Genomic DNA, 20,696 nt, shown 5'->3' with positions numbered 1-20,696 from the left:
TCATTCCACTTACACTGCGTGTTAAAAAAAACAAAAAAACAAACAAAAAAAACTTCCAATGCGTGTGACGTTAACCGGAAGTGACGACAGCAGCGAGCGGTTTTAGGCAAGTAAATTTTTTTTTTTATATTTTAATTTTTTTTCACAGCCTTAACTTGAAATATGAGATATATTTTAAAAACTTTTAATGCGCTGTTAATTTGTAAATTTATTTTTAAGATAACGTAAAAGTCGTTTGACCTCGATACCCAGGATGCACTTCGTTCTTGCCATCTTGTCGAGTAAGGAGAGCGGCGGGCAGGAGTTAGCTGCCCGTTAGCTCACAGCCGCCGTACTAAAGTGGTTATCTGTCAGCTAGTTGCTACTAGCTGCTGCCAAAAGTAAGCTGTCCGCACGGCGAGAGGCAAACTTCGCCGACTTTGAGACGTTTTCTCCGCGTACTGCTGGATTATATATTAATTTTGACAAGCCGACGAGTTGTTTACATCATAATGTCGCACATGCTGGTGCCGAGGTAGGGAAAAGTAGAACTTGGCTAATTGCTGAGAAGTATATCTGTAGATGAGAGAGGAGAGTGGTGCTGACAGACCGGGCCCGCCTCAGACTAAAGTACCGGTGGCAGCTGCTCAGCAAGAACTTTGACAAGGGCCTGTTTGCAACTCCGCTGCCGGGACATAAGGAAGGCCGACCGTGTGTGTATATGTGTGAGTGAGTGTGTATGTGTGTGTGAGAGAGAGGCCGGGGAGGAGAAGAGCTTTGGCCCGTCTGCTGCGACCGGACACAGCGGAAACGTTGCGGGACTCCTATCGGGGTCTGGCCTCGGTTGTGACACTTTACTCGGACTAGTGGGAGAAAGAGGAACGGTATGGAAATGTGCTGTGACGGTACGTGCCTGTGTCAAATCTCTCAGCTGTAAAAAAAAAAAAAAAAAAAAACTTAGCAGGAGCAGTCGCGCAGCACTTCGGTTCATCTGGGAGCTGACAGAACTTGACGCAGATAGTCAGCATGTCGAAACGCACGCAAAGAGGAAAAGTTGTTCCAGATCACGAGTGTTACGCAGGCTCAGGTGCCGCCTAGTAAGATCCCCGACGACCCCGAGAGTTTGGACGATCCGGATGAGTCCCGGACGGAGGACGTGTCGTCGGAAATATTTGATGTCTCTCGGGCCGACCTGGGGGTGTGTGACAGGAGTTCATCCGAGGAAACCTTAAGCAATGCCGGGGAGCCTCAGGAGGGCCAGCTGCCTAACACGGGTCCTGTCAACGGGGGGTTCTCTTACAGTAAAGGCGTAGGCTCTGGCCGTGCTACCCCACATAATGTTGGAGGAAGTGTGGCCGTGCCCAGCTACTGCTCAGCCCTTTGTTTCAAGCTCAGCTACCAGTTGCGGTCCCAGCTTCCACTGTCTCTACCAGTGCTGTTCACACAGCTCCCGTGAGCACCAGCTGTACTTCCCGTTTCAGGGTGATCAAACTTGACCATGGTACGGAGAGCCCTTCAGACGGGGCAGGTGGACATGCACTGAGTACTATGAAAGAGATTCGGATTCAAATATTAATCGGACTGTGGATAGTATAAGGCCAACGGTAACCCACGATCACAGTTTAGACCGGGACAGTGGATTAGGGCCACTGGTAATTCTGTATTCACTAGTATTGCTCAGACTTCGGAGAACACCACAGAGTTTGGCTACTCTGCCTCTGTTGGGCACTCCTCCCACCCACACCTTCAGAGTCTTGGCAGCAAGGCTACAGCTTGGCTTCTCAGATAGGGAGCGGAGCAAGTGCCTTCCAACCCACAGGGTATACAACTTCATCATCACAGCAACCACACCAGGTTCAGGTTAATATGTCGCCTGTAGCTCCCCAAACCTTCCCCTCTAACAGCTTCAATGGTGTGCACCAGAATTCTCCCATTATGCCTCCTGCCTCACAAGCCCAGCAGTTTCCTTATGCGACTCATCAGACCCACTTTGGTTCAAGTGCTCAGAACCTTCTCATGACTTCCATTGCTGTAGGGCCTCCAGCTAGCCAGGTATCCTCGCATGTAATCACCCTGCTGGTCCTGGATCAAAGGGGCTGGGTGGAGAAGCAGCTTCATCCCAGGGCCTCCTACTACAAGCTGGTGGTACACCAGCCATAGTGGCCCCCTGTCAGCCTGCCAGTCATACTCAGCCTTCAGGAGGGTTAGGCATTGCTCCTGCACCTTCCGTCACCACCACTACCTCTCACAGCGGTGGCCAGAATGTGCCTGCCACAGTGCCCAGTACAACCAACACTTCTCCGGGTATGCCAAGTCCTGGACACTCAGTAGGACTCGTCCAGCTCCAGGGAGCTCATGGAGGAGCCACAGCAGGCCTTCCCCCTGGTGTCAGTAACCAGCCAGATGATAGCAGAACAAAGGTTGATGCTCTGCCTCAGCACAGTGTTGGTGTGGTGCCAGAGAAAGAAGGTGTGAAGCCTCTCAGTGAGGGCTCCAACCTACCCTCTCCTGCTGTCAACAGCCTGTTTGGCATTGATATTACCATGGATATGGACGGGGACAGGTAAGAGTATAATGCACAAAAACGCCTATGAGAAACGAATGTTGTTGTTGTGGTGTGTGTGTGTGTGTGTGTGTGTGTGTGTGTGTGTGTGTGTGGTATGTATGTATTTTTTTTCCTTTCCTTAAACTGTTTGAGAGTGGAAAGTTGAGGTGCATACCTGGAGCAGCACTGATAGACTCTTACAGCTAGCAAGTTGTATCTGGAAGCATGCTGTCATACTAAACATTGTTATTTCATTCTACAGCAGTGTGGTCATACTCGACACTGTGGAGAACACCTCTTCCTTCGTCATTGCTCAAATAAAGCACGCTGTGACTGAAAGTGCTGGTTGTACTGACACAAAGCAGTATTTTCTTTTTCTTCTGTTTTTAAGGGTTAAGTATTTGAGAAAGTGGTGATTATCTGTTAGAGGAGTGGAGAGCAAATAAAAACTGATGGAGTTGGAAGTTAGTTTCCTGTCTTTATCATTAACACACAAAACCTGGACAGTAACTTGTCACTTTAGACACCCACAGGCCCTGTGGGTGGGTGGGGGGGGGGGTTGTTGCAACACAGGCAGTAGCTGTGTTTTGTAGTTGCCTCCCCAAATGTAACTGGCTGCTTTTATTCCTCTGTCTAGAGAGGTGGCTAGCATACTCACCCTGGGCAGTTTTCCCAGCCTTCCCAACCTTGCAAATGCAGACTCTTCACTTGCCTACACAGTACACTTTTAACGTACACACAGTCTGTTTCAGGGTCTGTCCAATGGCCTTTACAGAGCTTGATCTAAAATGTTGCAACTTGTTTTGGAGCAAGTGGTGCTGCTGGAGAAGTGATGTCTGATCCAAGAATAACCTAGATCCACACGCACGTGCATACTCTGTCCTGTATTCATATTGGTCTCGGTGTTTATCAGTGTGCCCTGTTCTGTGCTTATTGTAAATGATACAGTGAGAGCTGGAGGTGTGTATTGTTTATTTGAGAGATTGAGTCCTGATTTTATTGCCATTATTCTAGATACTCATGAAGCAAATCATGGTTGCCTGGAGATTTTTTTTTTTATCTTAGCAGCATTAAACATGGCTTAATAATGTGTGATCAGTACCCATTTCTTGTGTGTGTGTGTGTGTGTGTGAGTGAATAATAGAGTAGTGACATCAGTGACTGTAGCTATGGTGATGATGGCAGCAGGACAGGACGAGCCAGGAAGGTGGAGAGGACAGACAGGAGAAACACCTACATCACACACACCTGGGGAAATGATAGCAGGCACTTAAGCCAGTCTGTGTGTCAGCAATGACACAGCCAGACTAAATCAGCTGAACCAAAGCTACCTTGTGCTCTGTCTCCTGGCTTTAAGGCTTGTTCTGAGTTGTCAGTGTTGAAATATTGACCTAATTTAAGTGTTGACTCATGATATTCTTGCTCTTTGTGTATACTCTAGTTTCTCTACGTCATTTTTGGCTTGACTTAAAACTGTAAATCTGTGTGGTGACAAATTAGCCACAATTGTAGCCGTCAACTGTCCTGAGCAGCCAAAAACACACTCAAATCATTTGTGTGGAGTTTGCATGTTCTCCCTTGCTCGTGTGGCTTTTCTCCAGGTTCTCCGACTTCCTACCATAGTTCAAAGAGATGCATATTATGTTATTTAATGAGTGAATTGGCCATAGATTTGAATGTGAGTGTGAATAGTTGTTTCTCTGCGTTAGCCCTGTGATGAACCAGCAGCTTGTCTAGTGTGTACCCTGCCTCTTGCCCTACGACAGCTGGGGATAGCCTCCAACATGACCCTGAATTGGATAGGTGGTTAATAAAATGGGTGGATGATTGAGATGTTGTTCAAAAATAAGCCAGGGTTTCAACCACCATATTGGCAGTCCAAAGGCCTGCTGAGACAAAGCACCTGGATGTAACATTATACACTTAAACATTTAACGCTTAAAAAAAAAAACACCTTAAAAACATGAGGTGTAAAGAACCAGAACGATTTTATTATGACTTAATGGAAAAATGGACAGACCAGTACTATCCATCTTTATCGCTGGAATAGACAAAGTGGGAAATAAACCTTTTTATTTTTTTCAAAATGTGGAACAGAACTCACAGGTGTGTCTCCTTTCTCGCGCTGTTTGTGTGTGCGTGCGTGCAGAGTTGCACTGCCACAATTAGCATTACAGCTTCATGGATAGTGTTAAATTGATCTTCCATCAAATACTGTTTCCCTGAATCCAGCCTCAACAACTTATAGACATTTGGTCAAAAGTACCAGTTCAAAGTTTCTCAGTTCTGCATGTGACATGAGGCATATCAAATTGATAAAACACTAGTTCAGCTCATTCAGCTAAATGGGAGGATGCTTACTGCTACTTAGAAATATTGTTCAAAAGCTTTTTCCAACTCTTTGCGTTTTTATGAAACTAATATTAATTCTGTTGGCTTTACATGCTCTGTTTTGATGAACCTCTAAGCTTTGTGAGGAGAGTTTGTGGGCAAAATTTTCAACTTATCAGTCCTTAAAATGCCAAAAAAGTCTGAGGATCCAAAAAAAAGTTTTTTTCAAGAAACACACCCCACTATGTTCTCTTCTCTTTGGGTGAACGATTGCTGTCTCACTGAGGAATATGTTCCAAGTTTCATTGTTCTGTTTTGAATTAGAGTGCATCACAAAAGTGGAACAAAGCATTGTGGGGTAGAGTTGTGAGATGACAATGATTTTCCTCCAGCTTGGAATGGTTAGTGTCTATGCTCAGCGTTCTTTGCCAAATAAAGTGATGGAAGCTGCTCCGGGAAAAATTGATTTCCATCAGTTGGAGCACTGGCTCTCAGCTCTCCCAGGAGAGACAACCCCCCAGTTGTAACGCCTCAGTTAGGAATGTTAATTAATAATGTGTAATTGATGACATTGTTTCAAGCAGCCCAATAGTGGAGGCTTGATTATGCAATAGGATAAAAAGCAGTCTAATGCAGCTAATTCTGTTACACTGTTTGCCATTTGTTGTTTAATTTTACAAGAAGGGGCTATAAAACGAAACATAAATCAGATTGATTATACTGAGTGAGTTTTCCTCATTCAGGATACCTGTAGTCTGTGTGAGTAAGACTAAATGCCATCTGTTATGTGTTTGTAAATTCATGGTGCTCTTTTACATAACTACTAACTAGTTTATTTAAAGCCATACATTTTGCCCCGTGCCTTCCAGTTTTTATTACAAACTCTTCTTTAAATTTGGCTTTTCTCGGTTGGTTTTCATGCTCACCTTCCACCTTTGTTTGCTCTATGCCAAACAGCTTGCCACTGTTTGCCATTTATGTGAGGCAGTTTCTGGGGCCCTGTCTTTTTTTTTTTTTTTTTTTGAAAGACTATTTTGACTTATTTTCTGTGTTAAAATGTAGGTTTAGTCTAGGTGAAGCCTCCAAAATGGCAAAACTTACAGATTAATTGGTTTCTCTGGCTTTTGACATGCTCTGTAATGTTGTTGCAAGTGAATATCCTGTATGAGTAGTGATCAAGTAGATTATATGGCTTTGAAACAGTTATAATAGCCTTGACTTTTTTTTTTAAGACATTAGCTGGTGAGAAGGCGCACGTCCGAATCAGTCAGTCTTTCCCCTGACAGGTTCACAGTACAAAGTCTATGTGAAAAAGGTGCAGTGAGTTGGTGTCATGTGTCCTGCACGCTCTGCTCAGATGCCTACTCTCACCAAAAACACAGAGTATTTCCAGTAGTGAGCACACATCTGATCTGACACTGTCTGAGGTTTGCATGTGAAAATGGCACGTTTACCTTTCTTCACCTTTGTGCATATAAACTCATTGATACTTGAGCCACACACTATGCCGGATCTGAAGAATATGAACTGCAAGAACCCAAGTGAAGGTTATTGGTCTGATCATTCTGTGTGTTTTAAACAGCCACCATATAATCACATGGAGTGGTTATAAACTTTAATTTCCGCTAGATTAAAAGACTGCCGCTCTTATCTGCAAACAAGTAGATCAACGTGCCAAAAAAAGGAGAGTAAACCAGCTGCCAGACTTTCTCAACTTCCCTGACAATCCACACATGACTGTCACAGTTACAGTTATGGAAACTCAAATATTACATGATAAATTTCTTCTTATTCACATTAAATGTCACAAAGCTTTTTGAAAGGTCAGCAGCACAGTGAGTTCAGTTTAGTGGAAACTGATTGTTCTGCCCTCCAGCTGAGTTGTACTCCTCTAGCATTTCAGAGGGAAAAGTGATACTCAGCTGGTGGAGAGTAATTTTACTGTTGATAATGGGGGGGGCTAACCTTTAATGTTGATGGCATCTTAAGCAGCTGCTAGCAAGAATGTGTTAACACTGGATTGACTCAAACCTTAGTAGGAGCTAAGTGAGTATCTCAGTGGTTATCCTGTTAATGGTTCTCAGCTGACTGTGTTGTCACAAATTAATTATTTAGATGTTATTATGACAAAAATAATAAGCAGCTGTGTTCAGTTTCTGTTTACTTTCTTAAAAGGGATTCCTACTAAATGGTGGTAGTTTTTGGCTCAAAATTTACCTTAAGAAAGCATGTCTGCATTAATATTTGTAGTCTGTGCACATGTTGTTTCACCTTACCCTCTTTTACTACTTCTGATTGAGAAGGATTGAAGACAGTGTGGGATGGAGTGTCAGTTTTGGGATTGTGTGTGTGTGTATGTGTGTGTGTGTGTGTGTGTGTGTGTTGTGTGTGTGTGTGTGTGTGTGTGTGTTGGTTGCAGTTTGGTTTCTGTAGTGCCTGGAGACAAGGCAGTAGCTTATTTTCCACAGATAGCTGACCTGCCTGAACTTCCAGGGGACATATTCCAGTACCGCTGAATGGCTGTGATTGTGGGATGCCCTGGGCTGGAGACTGAACGAATGGGTCTGCAACAGCTCTGTTTTTGGGCGAGACCGCCCAACCTTCCCCCCGTCTGTCTCCCTGTAATGTCCTGTCTCTCTCTTGAAAATGAGGTGGTAAAACACTCTTCCTCTGTTTCTAAACTGCTGATGCAGTTTTTTTTTTTTTTTTTTTTTTTTGCTATGACTGTCTTTTCGGTTTAATTAAATAACAGTGCTGCTGTTTCATCAGAAGCCTCAGGTCATACTTGGGCTTCTCTCTGCTTTTAAATTTGTGGTGGAAGTTTAGGGGTTGAGCAATCACCAGCATTTTTTACATGCTTAATAACCAGCCAGATCTGGCTTTTAATCATGCCTCCTCAAACCACCCTTACAGTGCTTATTACTGGTTTCATCTAACTTTGCCAAAGAGTACCCCTTTATATAGATGGCACAGTAAATTGATTTTAAGATTTTTCATGGTTTTACTTTTTTATAAAGACTCAGAGAGTGGTCAGTGGTGTGAGGTAAAGTGGCTGAATAAGAATAGCAGGACCCACCCTGTTATCTCAGCAAAATGTGGTCAGAGGATCACTTCCAATTAGATTGGGTCTGCCAAAGCAAGTAAACAACCAAGAGCCTGGCGGCCCACTGTAGCTAACTCAGTTTTGTGCTGGAAGCAAAGCAATTGAATCAGCCACAGAAGTACGTTCCAGGAATGAGGACAATGTGTGCAAACCAATGGTGTTTTTCAAATCTGAGTATAGAACAGGTTAGACTGAGTGATTACGGTATGAGATATGCTAAGCTCATTTCAAAGGTTGTAGTCCCAGCAAAGGGACAACCTGTTGACAGGTTCTCCTTACCAGTTTGCACTTGCTACATGTGACAAATGGGTAATGTTTAAGTGCATGTTAGGGATGTCACCAGAATCGATGCCATTTGATACCCAGATTCTGAAAACACAGCGGTACTTGTTCTTCTTGGTACCATAGGCAAGTGTATGTACTAAGCCGGGAAATCTTACGGAACTGAAAGAGGCAGCATACGGCTACATGTGTTCTAGTCTAGCCTTACACGCTGAAGAATGAATAATATGAAAAAGATGTAAGTCCACAAGCCCAGCAAAAACATCATGTAGAAGATGGGGTCTAGTGCAGCTGCCACAATAGCTCTACTTTGACTCATTAAATGCAGAGGCGGCTATTGAAGACACATTGTCTCAAATGATCTTTTCTCACAAGATATAGACCCCAGGACATAGTCTGTGTAGTAGTTTTAACTACTGTAAATACTCTTGGGTCAGCAAGCTGGCTTAGTATATATACACTGATCTGATATTTGGACATCGGCTTGATACTGGCACAAAAAGCTCAACTGGATATTGGTGACAGCTGATCCATGATTTTATCCATTCAGTTCTGTTCTCTTTTTGTCCTGTGCTTACTTTGGGGTGGCGGTAGTTCTGGAGGTAGACTCGGTCATTGCTAATTGGAAGGTGGTGGTGGTTCGATCCCTGGCTGTTCCAAAGGGGAAGAGACTGAACTCCAAGTTGCTCTCCGACATGTTCAAAAAATTATATTTTTGGATGTGCTTACATTTTACATTTTATCTTATAGAGTTAAGAAAGCTGTTTATTGAACCTGACACATAATCCTCAATCAGGATTACAGCTTATTAATTTAAAATTGCTATTGGTAGATAACCGTAGCCAAGGTATCAGATTGGAACTGGAAAAAGCTGGATCAGTGCATCCCAGCTTAGTAATGTGTGCAGAAGGCTGGACACAGGGTGAGCTGTTGCTAACCATGAATGTGCTGGAGAGTTGGAAATATTTATTAAAAAGCCCAATATTACCAGGTTTTCAGATGCATAGTTTGCTGCTGTTCCCTGAGACATTGTGATTAGTTATTAGAGATGATGTGAAATTAATAGGCAGCAATCTAATGTTGCCATTCTAATGTAAATTTTCATTCTTTCCCCCATTAAATAAATGATACTTAAATAAGTTTTTAAAAAGTGTAGTCAAAGTACACAGTGCAAAGGCAGCATTTATTAAAAAAAAAAAAAGATTTTGGAAGTTATAGTGGTCTCAGTGATTGCTTATCACAAAACTGTATCATGGTTTGTTTTGTTCTGAGCTCTCTGTTTAAAGATTGAAAGTAGTTTTGCATTTTTATCTCTTTGTGACATTTGGTGCTTTTGGTTTTAGGAAGTGAATTTAGGCAAAAGGCCAAAAAACCCTTTTTACTCAGTGGAAACTTTCACTGACCAGTTCCAACCTTAATCACATGTAACTCTGTGGCCATTAGGGCACTTTTGCATGTCTAAAACAGTACCCTTTTGATAACTGTGGTGCTTTAGAATCCTCTTCCTCAGAATTCACCTTACATATTTCCGATTTTTGTTATCTGTCTGTTGGTTTACGGTAAAGTAAGATATTCTGATACAAATAGAGGAAGTGAAAAAGAGAAAAGCTTGTTGAATTCTATTTGTGGAGTGTTTCTTGCAAGTGTCAGATTCTACAATTTCAGGACAACTGCAGAACTGATCATATGCTTCACTTTCTTATTCTCCATTTTGATTTGTTTTTCCCCCCCCCAAAATAATGCTAAAAATGGGAAAAGATAAATCTTAGTTATGGATGGAGCTTGTAATGGGGAAGGGCAAGAAGAAGGAACATTCAAATAATTTGGGGTTAATGCAGTGGAGAGGTGATTCAGCAGTTCTTGGATAATGCCTTTTTGTGGTTCAAGGCTTTTAAGGCTGACCACAGATCAGAGCCTTAGCGTTCAAGAATAGAAGCGAGTCGGCTGCAAGTCTGTGGATATAAAAGTCTTCAGATCAGCAACAACCAGTTGCTTTAGAAAATGTGGAGTGTGTGTCAAGCCATTCAGTCTTCCAGAGTGAGAAGCAATGGTTGAACAACGAGGTTTTAGTGCCTCGGGCCGCAGAGCCCAAGATGTCTACATAGTGAGTAATGAGGATGTGTGGAAAGCATGGCAGGCAGCTGCATTTGAGTCATCCATCCTCTCCGAGCTCTCGCCTGCTTTCAGTGGGTTTAGTCTGCCTCACTGGTGCCTGTGACTCTTCACTGTTCGCTGGTCTTTTTTGAGTGTGCGCATGTGTTGTGGTTATGGCAGTTGTGGGACTAGCTGAAAGAGTGAAGTGGGGTGTGCTCATGTTTAGCTGCCTTCTTGCATCTTCATGTTGGAACTTTTTTTTCTTGTCTTTTTTCAATAACCAATCACTGCCAGTTTTATTTTTTTCCTGCTTAAATCCATCTTCTTCCTACTGAGGTATCTCGAGTGTGTAGGATTCAAGTCAACATGCAGAGAGACAAATCAGATTTAGCCTGAAGTTTGGCAAAGAAATTAAAAGATGTGGCTCCTTTTTTTTTTTTTTTTTTTTTTTAAAGTCTCCTCAAGATTCAGGGACGACTTTATGGATTTATGTTTTCATTGACATTTGTAATGTTTTACAGTAGCAGCTTAAAATCAGGCTGTGTGGGTACAGCACTACATTCAAATAAGAAGATGAGCAGAGTCTGCTCGAAAGGGCAGCCGAGGTCGCGTTTTTTCGCAAGATGACTCTAAAATCCATTTCTGTCATCAGCTGAGAAAACATGCGAATTCTGTAAGAACCTCCGTTTCCTTTCGTGCTTTGATGTGCACTTTCAATTCAGTGGCTCGCTTCCTCTGTCATCTTCCTTTTCTTTTTTCTCGTTAGGCTTGTCTCTTGTTCGTCTCAGCATTAAACCACAGTGGTGCCCCCCCCGAAACACCACCCTCTGATGTCTTACAATGAGCAGACTTCTGCAAGGAAACGGACATGAGTCATTGTGGCTGGGTAGTCTGATAACCATTCATTCGCTCATTCAGAACAACGATGCCGAACAGATGGCACCTTGGCTTATCACTAAATCAGGATGGATTTGTCATAAGTGCCTAAACTCGTTGTCTTCACTCAGTGAGAACGTGCAGATTATATGGTTTATATCCTGCGTCTAACAAATAATTCCTCTAATTATCTTCAAGTATTGCGGGTGTAACTTTATGAAATAGTCGTTTTTCTGTTGAACTTATTGCATCTTCCTGTTATGAATTAGACCTGATTTCTTCAGGAAAAAATGCTGAAATCTGTAGAAGCACTAATCACGACATGTTGCCCCCCCCCCCCCCCCACCCCCCCCCCCCCCCCCCCCCCCCCCCCCCCCCCCCCCCCCCCCCCCCCCCCCCCCCCCCCCCCCCCCCCCCCCCCCCCCCCCCCCCCCCCCCCCCCCCCCCCCCCCCCCCCCCCCCCCCCCCCCCCCCCCCCCCCCCCCCCCCCCCCCTCCTCCCCAAGCTCTTTAATAGCTAGCTTTAATATTTTAGTCTTTTATTCTTTTTTTTGTACTGCAGCATTGGAAACAGATTTAATCAGCATGAGACAAGTTGACCTCTTGGGCATTGCCATAGTGAGATAGGATGACTGGTCCTTTCTGAACTTTCACACCATCGTGCCTCTACTGTTCATCTGAGTCAGGCTCTATGTTTAACATGTTAAAATATTTCCACCCACACTCTTCTCTGCTGCAGATCTGTGAAACATGAACACAGCTGACACAGTACTAGACTTAAATATACTCTGAGCTGAATCCATATTATAGTTTTGACCAAAAGACAGTACTCATGCACTTAAGGGTTAATCATCTTTTCCTTTTTTTTTTCTTTCTTTTTTTTTTTTTTTTTTTTTAAAGCACTGGCTTGATTTGTTTTTGCCTCTGCCTTGTTTTACCACTCTTCAAATTCATCACTTTACCAACCCTGCTCTGGCTCAGAGCGAGGTCAGCCAAAAACTCTGTACCAAACAATGGAAAATATTCAGCTACCACTTCCCGTGTTGTCAGTGAATGTACCTCATGAAGCAAGGCAGCAGTTTAAGACCAGGAAGGACAGTGCATTGGGATTTTAGCACTGAACTAGTCACTGTGAGAGACCACCAGAAGCACTGACGAGTATTTATTTGATATATCACGCTCCCTGCAATCTGGAAAAGTAGCTTTTAATAATGAGCGTGGGCACAATGGCAGTGTTGATCGAAAGCTCTCTGTCTTGCAGTTCAGTCTGCCACAGTTATATTTTTTCGTCGAGTTTGCCAGGCATTGTAAATTCTAAAGTACAGTATTTTTTCTTACTTTGTCAGACAATATGAAAGACTAACTAAGAATATAAAAGGAACAGACTTTCCACTGCCAAACCTGATACTTTGCACTATATTTTGCATCCCTGAAAAGACAGGTAGAAGGAACTTTTGCATTGTACACTCCCTTGTATTAGATAAGATCTATATCAGGACAGGTTTACCTCAGGGGCAGTAAATGAATTGTCCATGAGACACACCCAGTGTATGGTATTTAAAGGAGTTGGCTGTGATTTGTCACAGGAATCTGCTAGGTTCTTCATCTGCAGGAGGGTATGAATGCACAGACAGCCGAGATGGTCTTGGAGCAAGACCTCAAATCAAAGCAGCTGCATTTGCATCGGAGGTTACTGTGTATGTTGAATGAGTGACTGAACCTTCAGGGTCAAGTCAAGGGAATTAACTGCTTTGTTAACTCTGCAGTAAAATCCAGCTTTTACATTCACTAAACCCTAACACCTCTGCTATTTTAACTACCTAAAAGTATGATTATGTATTGTCATCTTGAATCACTTCAGTTTGTAATGCTTGCCTGTTCTCTGAGTCGCCTGGCTTGCCTTTTTGACCTCAGACAGAGTTACGTGTGAGTGACAGGCCACTGTTGGTACAGAACAGCTGACGAGTCGAGACAGAAACAGACCTGACGGCCAATGTGGCAGAGTTCACTAGGCCAGTGTCACGCTTCAGGAACCGATTCTACACTTTATTTAACCGGAAAGTCAGTGAACATGAGCCCCGCAAAGAGAAATTGAGCAGAAATGGTGGCTTTGTAGCTCCAGGCTGAATCCATTGGTTGCCACCCAACTGAATAAGCCACCGCAGATTGTGACTTATACTGACTCATCTGTGCCCATGGTAACAATTATGTGCAACTCAAGCAGAAATTACACCCCTGTGCTACGAGAATGCTCATATCAGTGTGACATATTTTCACTAGTATTGTCTGACTTTACATGTTTGCCAGTCTTTGCAGCCTGCCTTTAACATTGCTCAGGCCTGAGCTGTGATGTTATTTATTGAGGTTTGTGAGCTGAGCCACAGATGCCCCAACAAACCCCTCTTTTATTTCCTGCCTTCGGTAGCCTCCCATAGGAGAGTGGGCGGGGGTTGTGTTTTCACTGCGGGGACTTTGCCTGTGCTGGGTACGGCTACAGGCTTGACCCCATGCAGAGGGTTACGTCCCTGTTGGCCGATGAGCTGCTCTCCCACAGCATCTCCTAATCACTGCGTTATGAGAAAAACTCATCCAACTGTTCAGTCTGTTGTCCAGTTCCAGTATATTCAGCCCACCATGGATCAGGTCACACCCAGAAAACTGCACAAACTTTTGGTGACCATAAACAGGGACAGGACAGCTCTCTATAGTCAGCTCTAGTAACAATTTAAAAAACAAAAACCAAAAAATAAACAAAGGCTCAAGGAAAATAACTTGCATTTCAAACGTGGTATTTACCTTTGTGGTGAGTTTGGTCTTGTCCCTAAAGCTCTGTTTGACACTCCAGATCAGGGTTTTTTTTTTTTTTTTTTTTTTTTTTTTTTTTTTTTTTTTTTAAGTTATTTAAATGGAGAAAACCTCATTTAAAGGGGCATTCATGTTTTTGCATTTTCCTGTCAGGTTTGAATTTTACCCTCATCACACCTACATGTCTGTTATTTTAGTTCCAGTATATGTAATACTCACTGTTCTCAGTAAGTTATCATTACCAAAGTACGTAAAGTTATAAATGGTGGTTACTGCTCCAAATACTTCTTGCATGTTTGATTTGGCAGGTCCTTTTTTTCACGTGTGATAAAGGGCTATCACAGCAAACCCTCCTTTATTGACAAAAGCACAGGCTGTTAAATCCCTTGTCAAGCATACATCATGAGACCAGGGAGCAGTTGCTCAGATGTGATGGTATGGCATGACTTAGTGAGGCTGCTTAGCCAACATTAGGTTTTTTTTCTTTTTTTTGTTTATTTTTTGCAGTGTTTCCTAATTTTTATGCAGTGCATTGTTGATGATTCTCACAGTACAGTATGTGCCCCAACCAAGGATATTTGATTATTACTAGCTTAGGTTTGTGCAAGTACAAGTTAATAAGGAAGGGAGAAGCAGTAGTCATTTAGTATTTCTGTGAACTCTGCCAACTCTAGCAGCACCCTGATCACTTTCAACATTTTGGCTCAGGATTTTGAGTAATGTAAATGCATCCACAACAACTTGTACTTTGACAACATGTATCAGAAATTACTCTCATTAAGTCTCAGGGACTGTGATAAGTCTTCAGAGTTATACATGCAGTGGCTTGAGCGGGAGGCACTCTATGGCTTTTCTCAACAGCTAATGCAGGAACATGAGTAAACGGTAACTCTGATCAACAAAGTCTTTGAGATCAAGTGGAGTCATGTGCACTTGTGATGAGTGACTTCTAATTGACGCTTTAAGGGTGTGTGACAGAGCTGCTTTTGTGTTTTCTAACCCATGCCCCCCCAGGAGCTGACGTCCAAGTGGGCAAGAAACAGTTTTCAAAATGTGCATTCTCGCTTTTTAAATTTGTTATTGTAGAAATACTTGTGTTCTGCAACAATGTAAGTTGCAGCACGTGAATTAGACTACTAAAACTTATTTGATTTTTGATTATTCTGGTGATTTTTATTCTATTTTATTGACAATAAGGAAAGGTCCGAATCGTAAAAGGCCAAAGGTGACACATTTAGAAAGCTCCTTTTGTGTGTTATATATATTTGAAACAGATTTTTATATATATATATATATATATATATATATATATATATATATATATATATATATATATATATATATATATATATATATATATATATATATATAATCTGCTGAAGTATTCAGCCCCCTTGAACTTTTTAACCTTTTGCACATTTCAGGCTTCAAACATAAAGAAATAAAATATAAATTTTTTTGTGAAGAATCAACAAGAAGTGGGACACAATCATGAAGTGGAATGAAATTTATTGAATGTGTCAAACTTTTTTAACAATAAAAAACTGAAAAGTGGGGCGTGCAATATATTCGGCCCCTTTACTTTCAGTGCAGCAAACTCACTCCAGAAGTCAGTGAGGATCTCTGAATGATCCAATGTTGTCCCAAATGACTGATGATGATAAATAGAATCCACCTGTGTGTAATCAAGTCTCCGTATAACTGCACCTGCTCTGTGATAGTCTCAGGGTTCTGATCAAAGCGCAGAGAGCATCATGAAGACCAAGGAACACACCAGGCAGGTCCGAGATACTGTTGTGGAGAATTTCAAAGCCGGATTTGGATACAAAAAGATTTCCCAAGCTTTAAACATCTCAAGGAGCACTGTGCAAGCAATCATATTGAAATGGAAGGAGTATCAGACCACTGCAAATCTACCAAGACCCAGCCGTCCCTCTAAACTTTCATCTCAAACAAGGAGAAAACTGATCAGAGATGCAGCCAAGAGGCCCATGATCACTCTGGATGAACTGCAGAGATCTACAGCTGAGGTGGGAGAGTCTGTCCATAGGACAACAATCAGTCGTACACTGCACAAATCTGGCCTTTATGGAAGAGTGGCAAGAAGACAGCCATTTCTTAAAGATATCCATAAAAAGTCTTGTTTAATGTTTGCCATAAGCCACCTGGGGGAGACACCAAATATGTGGAAGAAGGTGCTGTGGTCAGATGAAACCAAAGTCGAACTGTTTGGCCACAATGCAAAACAATATTTTTGGCGTAAAAGCAACACAGCTCATCACCCTGAACACACCATCCCCACTGTCAAACATGGTGGTGGCAGCATCATGGTTTGGGCCTGCTTTTTGTCAGCAGGGACAGGGAAGATGGTCAAAATTGATGGGAAGATGGATGGGGCCAAATACAGGACCATTCTGGAAGAAAATCTGTTGGAGTCTGCAAGAGACCTGAGACTGGGACGGACGATTTATCTTCCAACAAGACAATGATCCAAAACATAAAGCCAAATCTACAATGGAATGGTTCACAAATAAACGTATCCAGGTGTTTGGAATGGCCAAGTCAAAGTCCAGACCTGAATCCAATCGAGAATCTGTGGAAAGAGCTGAAGACTGCTGTTCACAAACGCTCTCCATCCAACCTCATTGAGCTCGAGCTGTTTAGCAAGAAAGAATGGGCAAGAATTTCAGTCTCTCGATGCGCAAAACTGATAGACATACCCCAAGTGACTTGCAGCTGTAACTGCAGCAAAAGGTGGCGCTACAAAGTATTAACGCAAGGCCGAATAATTTCATTCCACTTCACGATTGTGTCCCACTTGTTGAGTCTTCACAAAAAATGTAAATTTTATATCTTTGTTTGAAGCCTGAAATGTGGCAAAAGGTTGAAAAGTTCAAGGGGGCCGAATACTTTCGCAAGGCACTGTACACACACACACACACACACACACACAGCTGCAAACCCTAGAGATAGTCAGTATTACCATTTTACACGACAAATAACAGCATCAGTTCCTCACATTTTTTGCTTATTAATTTTCAGCTGCTTGACAAATGCAGCTAGAACAGCTGCAACATGGATTCACTCAGTCTTTGCATGTGTGACTGCCTTAAAAGCTTTTATGAAACTAACACTTTAAGTACAAGAAGATTCTTTAAGCCTAAACAATTAAGCTACAAGCTGTCTTTGTTTCTTAGTGTGCAGCAGTACTGTGACCTTAACAGTGGACTGCAGCTCACTGGTTCCATGTGGACAGAAGTTGACCAGTTACACCAAAGAATAACTGTTTATATTTAGCTGGCTTCATGGAGGGTGAGGGGAGGGGTAAAAATTAAGGCTTGTCTATGGTTATCGCATTGGTTGTCGCACACACCAACTGTGACATCACCTCTCTGTAAGGTGAGAATCTGCGAGACCCGAAACTCATATATTGGAAATGGCAGTAGAGACTGACACCTCGATCTTGTTTCAGTCAGCGGACGGGAGATCACAAAAATTGAGGGGCGTAACCATTTGGAAGGGTGACAATGGCAAGAACTAGGTGCTAAGAGGAACTTTGAAATGACAAACCTGGTTAATGATTGCCTCTAAAATATGTAATAAATAAAATAGCAATCACGTTATGTTAAGAAAAAAAAAGAAAATTTTGATACACTTTACTAGAGGCTATGGTTTGTTTCACTGAACCATGGATGGATCACACGGTTGTTGTGGTGGAAAAAAAAATGTAAATAAACTGGAGTTCTGTCTGGGTTTTAACTAGGGATGCGCCGATCCGATATTCAGTATCGGTATCGGTCCGATACTGGCCTAAATTACTGGATCGGATATCGGAAAGAAATAAAAAAAATGTAATCCGATACATTAAATAACGTTTCGCTCACATTAGCTGCATTACAGGGCTCAGTCGTCTTCTTCTTCTTGTGGGTTTGCGGTTGAGCTGCATTATCGCCACCTACTGGAATGGAGTGGGGGATCAGGAGTTAGAAAACAACCCCCTCAGATCCTCCGTCGCTGTGACGGATTCCCTTTGACATTGAGTGATCATCGCTGACATGTTTTTTCCGCCTCCACCGCTCTCTGCCTTGTTTGTGTGTTGTGCTCGCTGTGCTGAGAATCAGCTGTTATTTTTTTCTCTACTTCAGCTCCCGGACATACTGCTAGCGAGCGCAGCTATTAGCACTAGTGACCGTCCGGTACCGGAAGAACCCCTTCCCCGTCAAAATATTTTTCATACTTTAATCCCTGATTTGTGACTAAATATAGACCTGCAGTAGAAACGTATTTAGGAGAATGCTTGTAAAAATAAAGCATTACAAAAATGCGCTCACACAGCACCTAGTTTTTCACGTGAACACTGATGACGCAACAGCAGCAGTCAGCTGATTTACGTGCAGTCTGTCTGCACAAGCGGAAAGAGGCGGAGTCGGCGCGCTCAGATGGAGCAGAAGGAAATGTTTTTCTAGTGTCCAAAAGAAGCTTTTTCGTCCCTGTAACCTCCATTAAACCTTTACTGGGAAACAGCTGGAGGTCCTTCATCAACCACCTGATCAGTAAGTGAAGAAAAGAGAACTTTGTAGCTGCTCCATCCACCCTGTTTGTTTCACACAGGGAAAAACTGCAGTACAGAAGTTAAAATATACAGATGAACTGTTAATATGAAAAAAAGTATTTCTTATCCAGTTACTTGGGTAATCAATATAAATAGAATACACAATTGCTAAATAATCGACAGTTGCAGCCCTAATGAAATTTGCAACATGCCATAAGCATCACCTTCTCATACAGAAGCAACAGGATTCAGGTGATAGTTATTGTTGTAAGTAAAGTTTATTTATATAGCGTTTTTCACAGACAGAAAAGCGCTGTACAATAATTAAAACACAGTATCACCCCCCCACCCAGAAAACACTATTTTAAAAACATAATAACATTACCATATTAAAAGAAAAAGAATAAAAATAAAGTCAGAAACCAGAAAGCCTGGTTAAACAGAAAAGTTTTCAACTATTTTTTAAATGATGCCACAGAGTCAGCTAAATGGAGCTGGAGTGGTAAACAGTTCCAGAGCTTTGGTGCCACTGCCTAAAAAGCTCTGCCCACCCTGGTCCTTAGTCTTGTATGTGGGACAACTAAAAGACTTTGATTTTGTTGTGTGAGAGACTGTTGACTTCTTTTTTTTTAATGTTTTTAAATGCCTGGATCAATTTTAAATATCGGATTTATATCGGTATCGGCTGATATCCAAATGTAAAATATCAGTATCGGACATAAAAAAGTGGTATCGTGCCATCCCTAGTTTTAACCCTCTGTACCCCGTAGCTGCTGCCGCCATTTGCCTTGGGCTTCCCCATTACTGTGCCGGCGCATTTCTACTAGTGTTTGTGTCTAAAAACGTTTTTGTGCATACTGTATTTTGACATATTTTAATAATAAACACGTAGCAATAAATCAGGTATAAAAAAAACTAGAAGTGGGACTTGATTAAAAAAATTAATCAAATTAATTAGAAGCTTTGTAATTAATTAATCACATTTTAATCACATTTAAATATTTAACGAGAAATATTAAGTTAAGTTTGGTTGATGAATGAATCAATATACATAAGCTTAAACTTAAAAATTTTATTTTCCCACCAGTCTATTACACAGACCAACGAAGGGTGGAAGTGCTCCTGTGATAAGCAAACTCCTGAAATTAAAGTTAAGCATCATAACTGGATAGTTTTAGTCAACATTAATGTCTCACTTAATATAGTTGGAATTTAATCATTCGCTCAGCTGTATTCCTTGATGTTGAAATGTGTTATGCTCGTTTTAACAGCTTATTTTGAATAAAAGAATTAAATTTAAACCACAAAAAGGAGAAAAAATTCGTTCTACGTTTAACCAGCTGCTTTTACACAGCTGTGCTTCGCACTCACGTTGCTAGGCGACATGAGCTACGCAGAGGTGACGGCAGGCGACGCTGATATGAAGGCTAGCCGCTCACTTCCGGCCTTTGCAGTCTTCGTGGGCCGCGAAGGACCCGGTCTGCGTAGGACGGGTCCTTCGAAGGATGCGGCCCCTGAATTTGGACACAGCTCCTGAATTTGGACATTGTGCGTCGATATAATCTGTATGCCTGGAATTCGTGCACCGAGAAACGTTCCACGGTGCAAAGTGCACTTAAAACGCGTTCAATTTTTTAATTCGTTATTTTCCCCGTAATTAATTAATCGAAATTAACGAGTTAAAGTCCCACTCCTAAAAAAAACAGATGTGTTTATGAAGTATTTTATGTTTTTACTCCCAAGTCCCCTCAAATGCTCTGGCCAACGTTTATCTTGTAAGTGCAGACTGTAAGATACTGTTTACCTCATGAAGTGTCTACGTGTATTTATTCTGGAGGACGCTGTTAAACTTTGTGCAGTGAGCCCGAAACAAGTCTGAGTCAGAGAAGCACACGTCTGTCCGATGACAGCAATACTGAAGTGACCTCACAGGTCATATGTATATATTGATTTTGTTCTCATGAATGTCATCAGATTATTTTGTCATCTTTTGTTCTGAGGAATGTTGTGTTGTATTGTGTTTTAGTAGTGAAACAATAACAGATCTCTCAGGTGATATGTAGTAGACACTGATCAATTGATCAATTGATTTTATTCTCAATTTTCATTTGTCTTCTAGTCAAATGCCTT

The 20,696-nt window shown here is 42.0% G+C and overlaps 1 protein-coding gene across 1 annotated transcript in view; it reads left to right on the top strand.

Annotated features, from left to right (window-relative positions):
- The first annotated feature begins 491 nt into the window (after window positions 1-491).
- Window positions 492-20,696, top strand: part of tsc22d2 (TSC22 domain family 2) — a 36,933-nt gene continuing 16,728 nt past the window's right edge. Inside the window, 9 exon segments of the mRNA XM_030727219.1 lie at window positions 492-514; window positions 734-863; window positions 1,001-1,339; window positions 1,341-1,382; window positions 1,384-1,480; window positions 1,483-1,623; window positions 1,626-1,721; window positions 1,724-2,047; window positions 2,050-2,542. Coding sequence (XP_030583079.1) covers window positions 492-514; window positions 734-863; window positions 1,001-1,339; window positions 1,341-1,382; window positions 1,384-1,480; window positions 1,483-1,623; window positions 1,626-1,721; window positions 1,724-2,047; window positions 2,050-2,542 — 1,685 coding nt within the window.

This window comes from Archocentrus centrarchus, chromosome 4, assembly GCF_007364275.1.
Source record: "Archocentrus centrarchus isolate MPI-CPG fArcCen1 chromosome 4, fArcCen1, whole genome shotgun sequence".
NCBI classification, from domain to species: Eukaryota; Metazoa; Chordata; class Actinopteri; order Cichliformes; family Cichlidae; genus Archocentrus; species Archocentrus centrarchus.
This window is presented reverse-complemented; position numbering and strand designations above follow the sequence as displayed.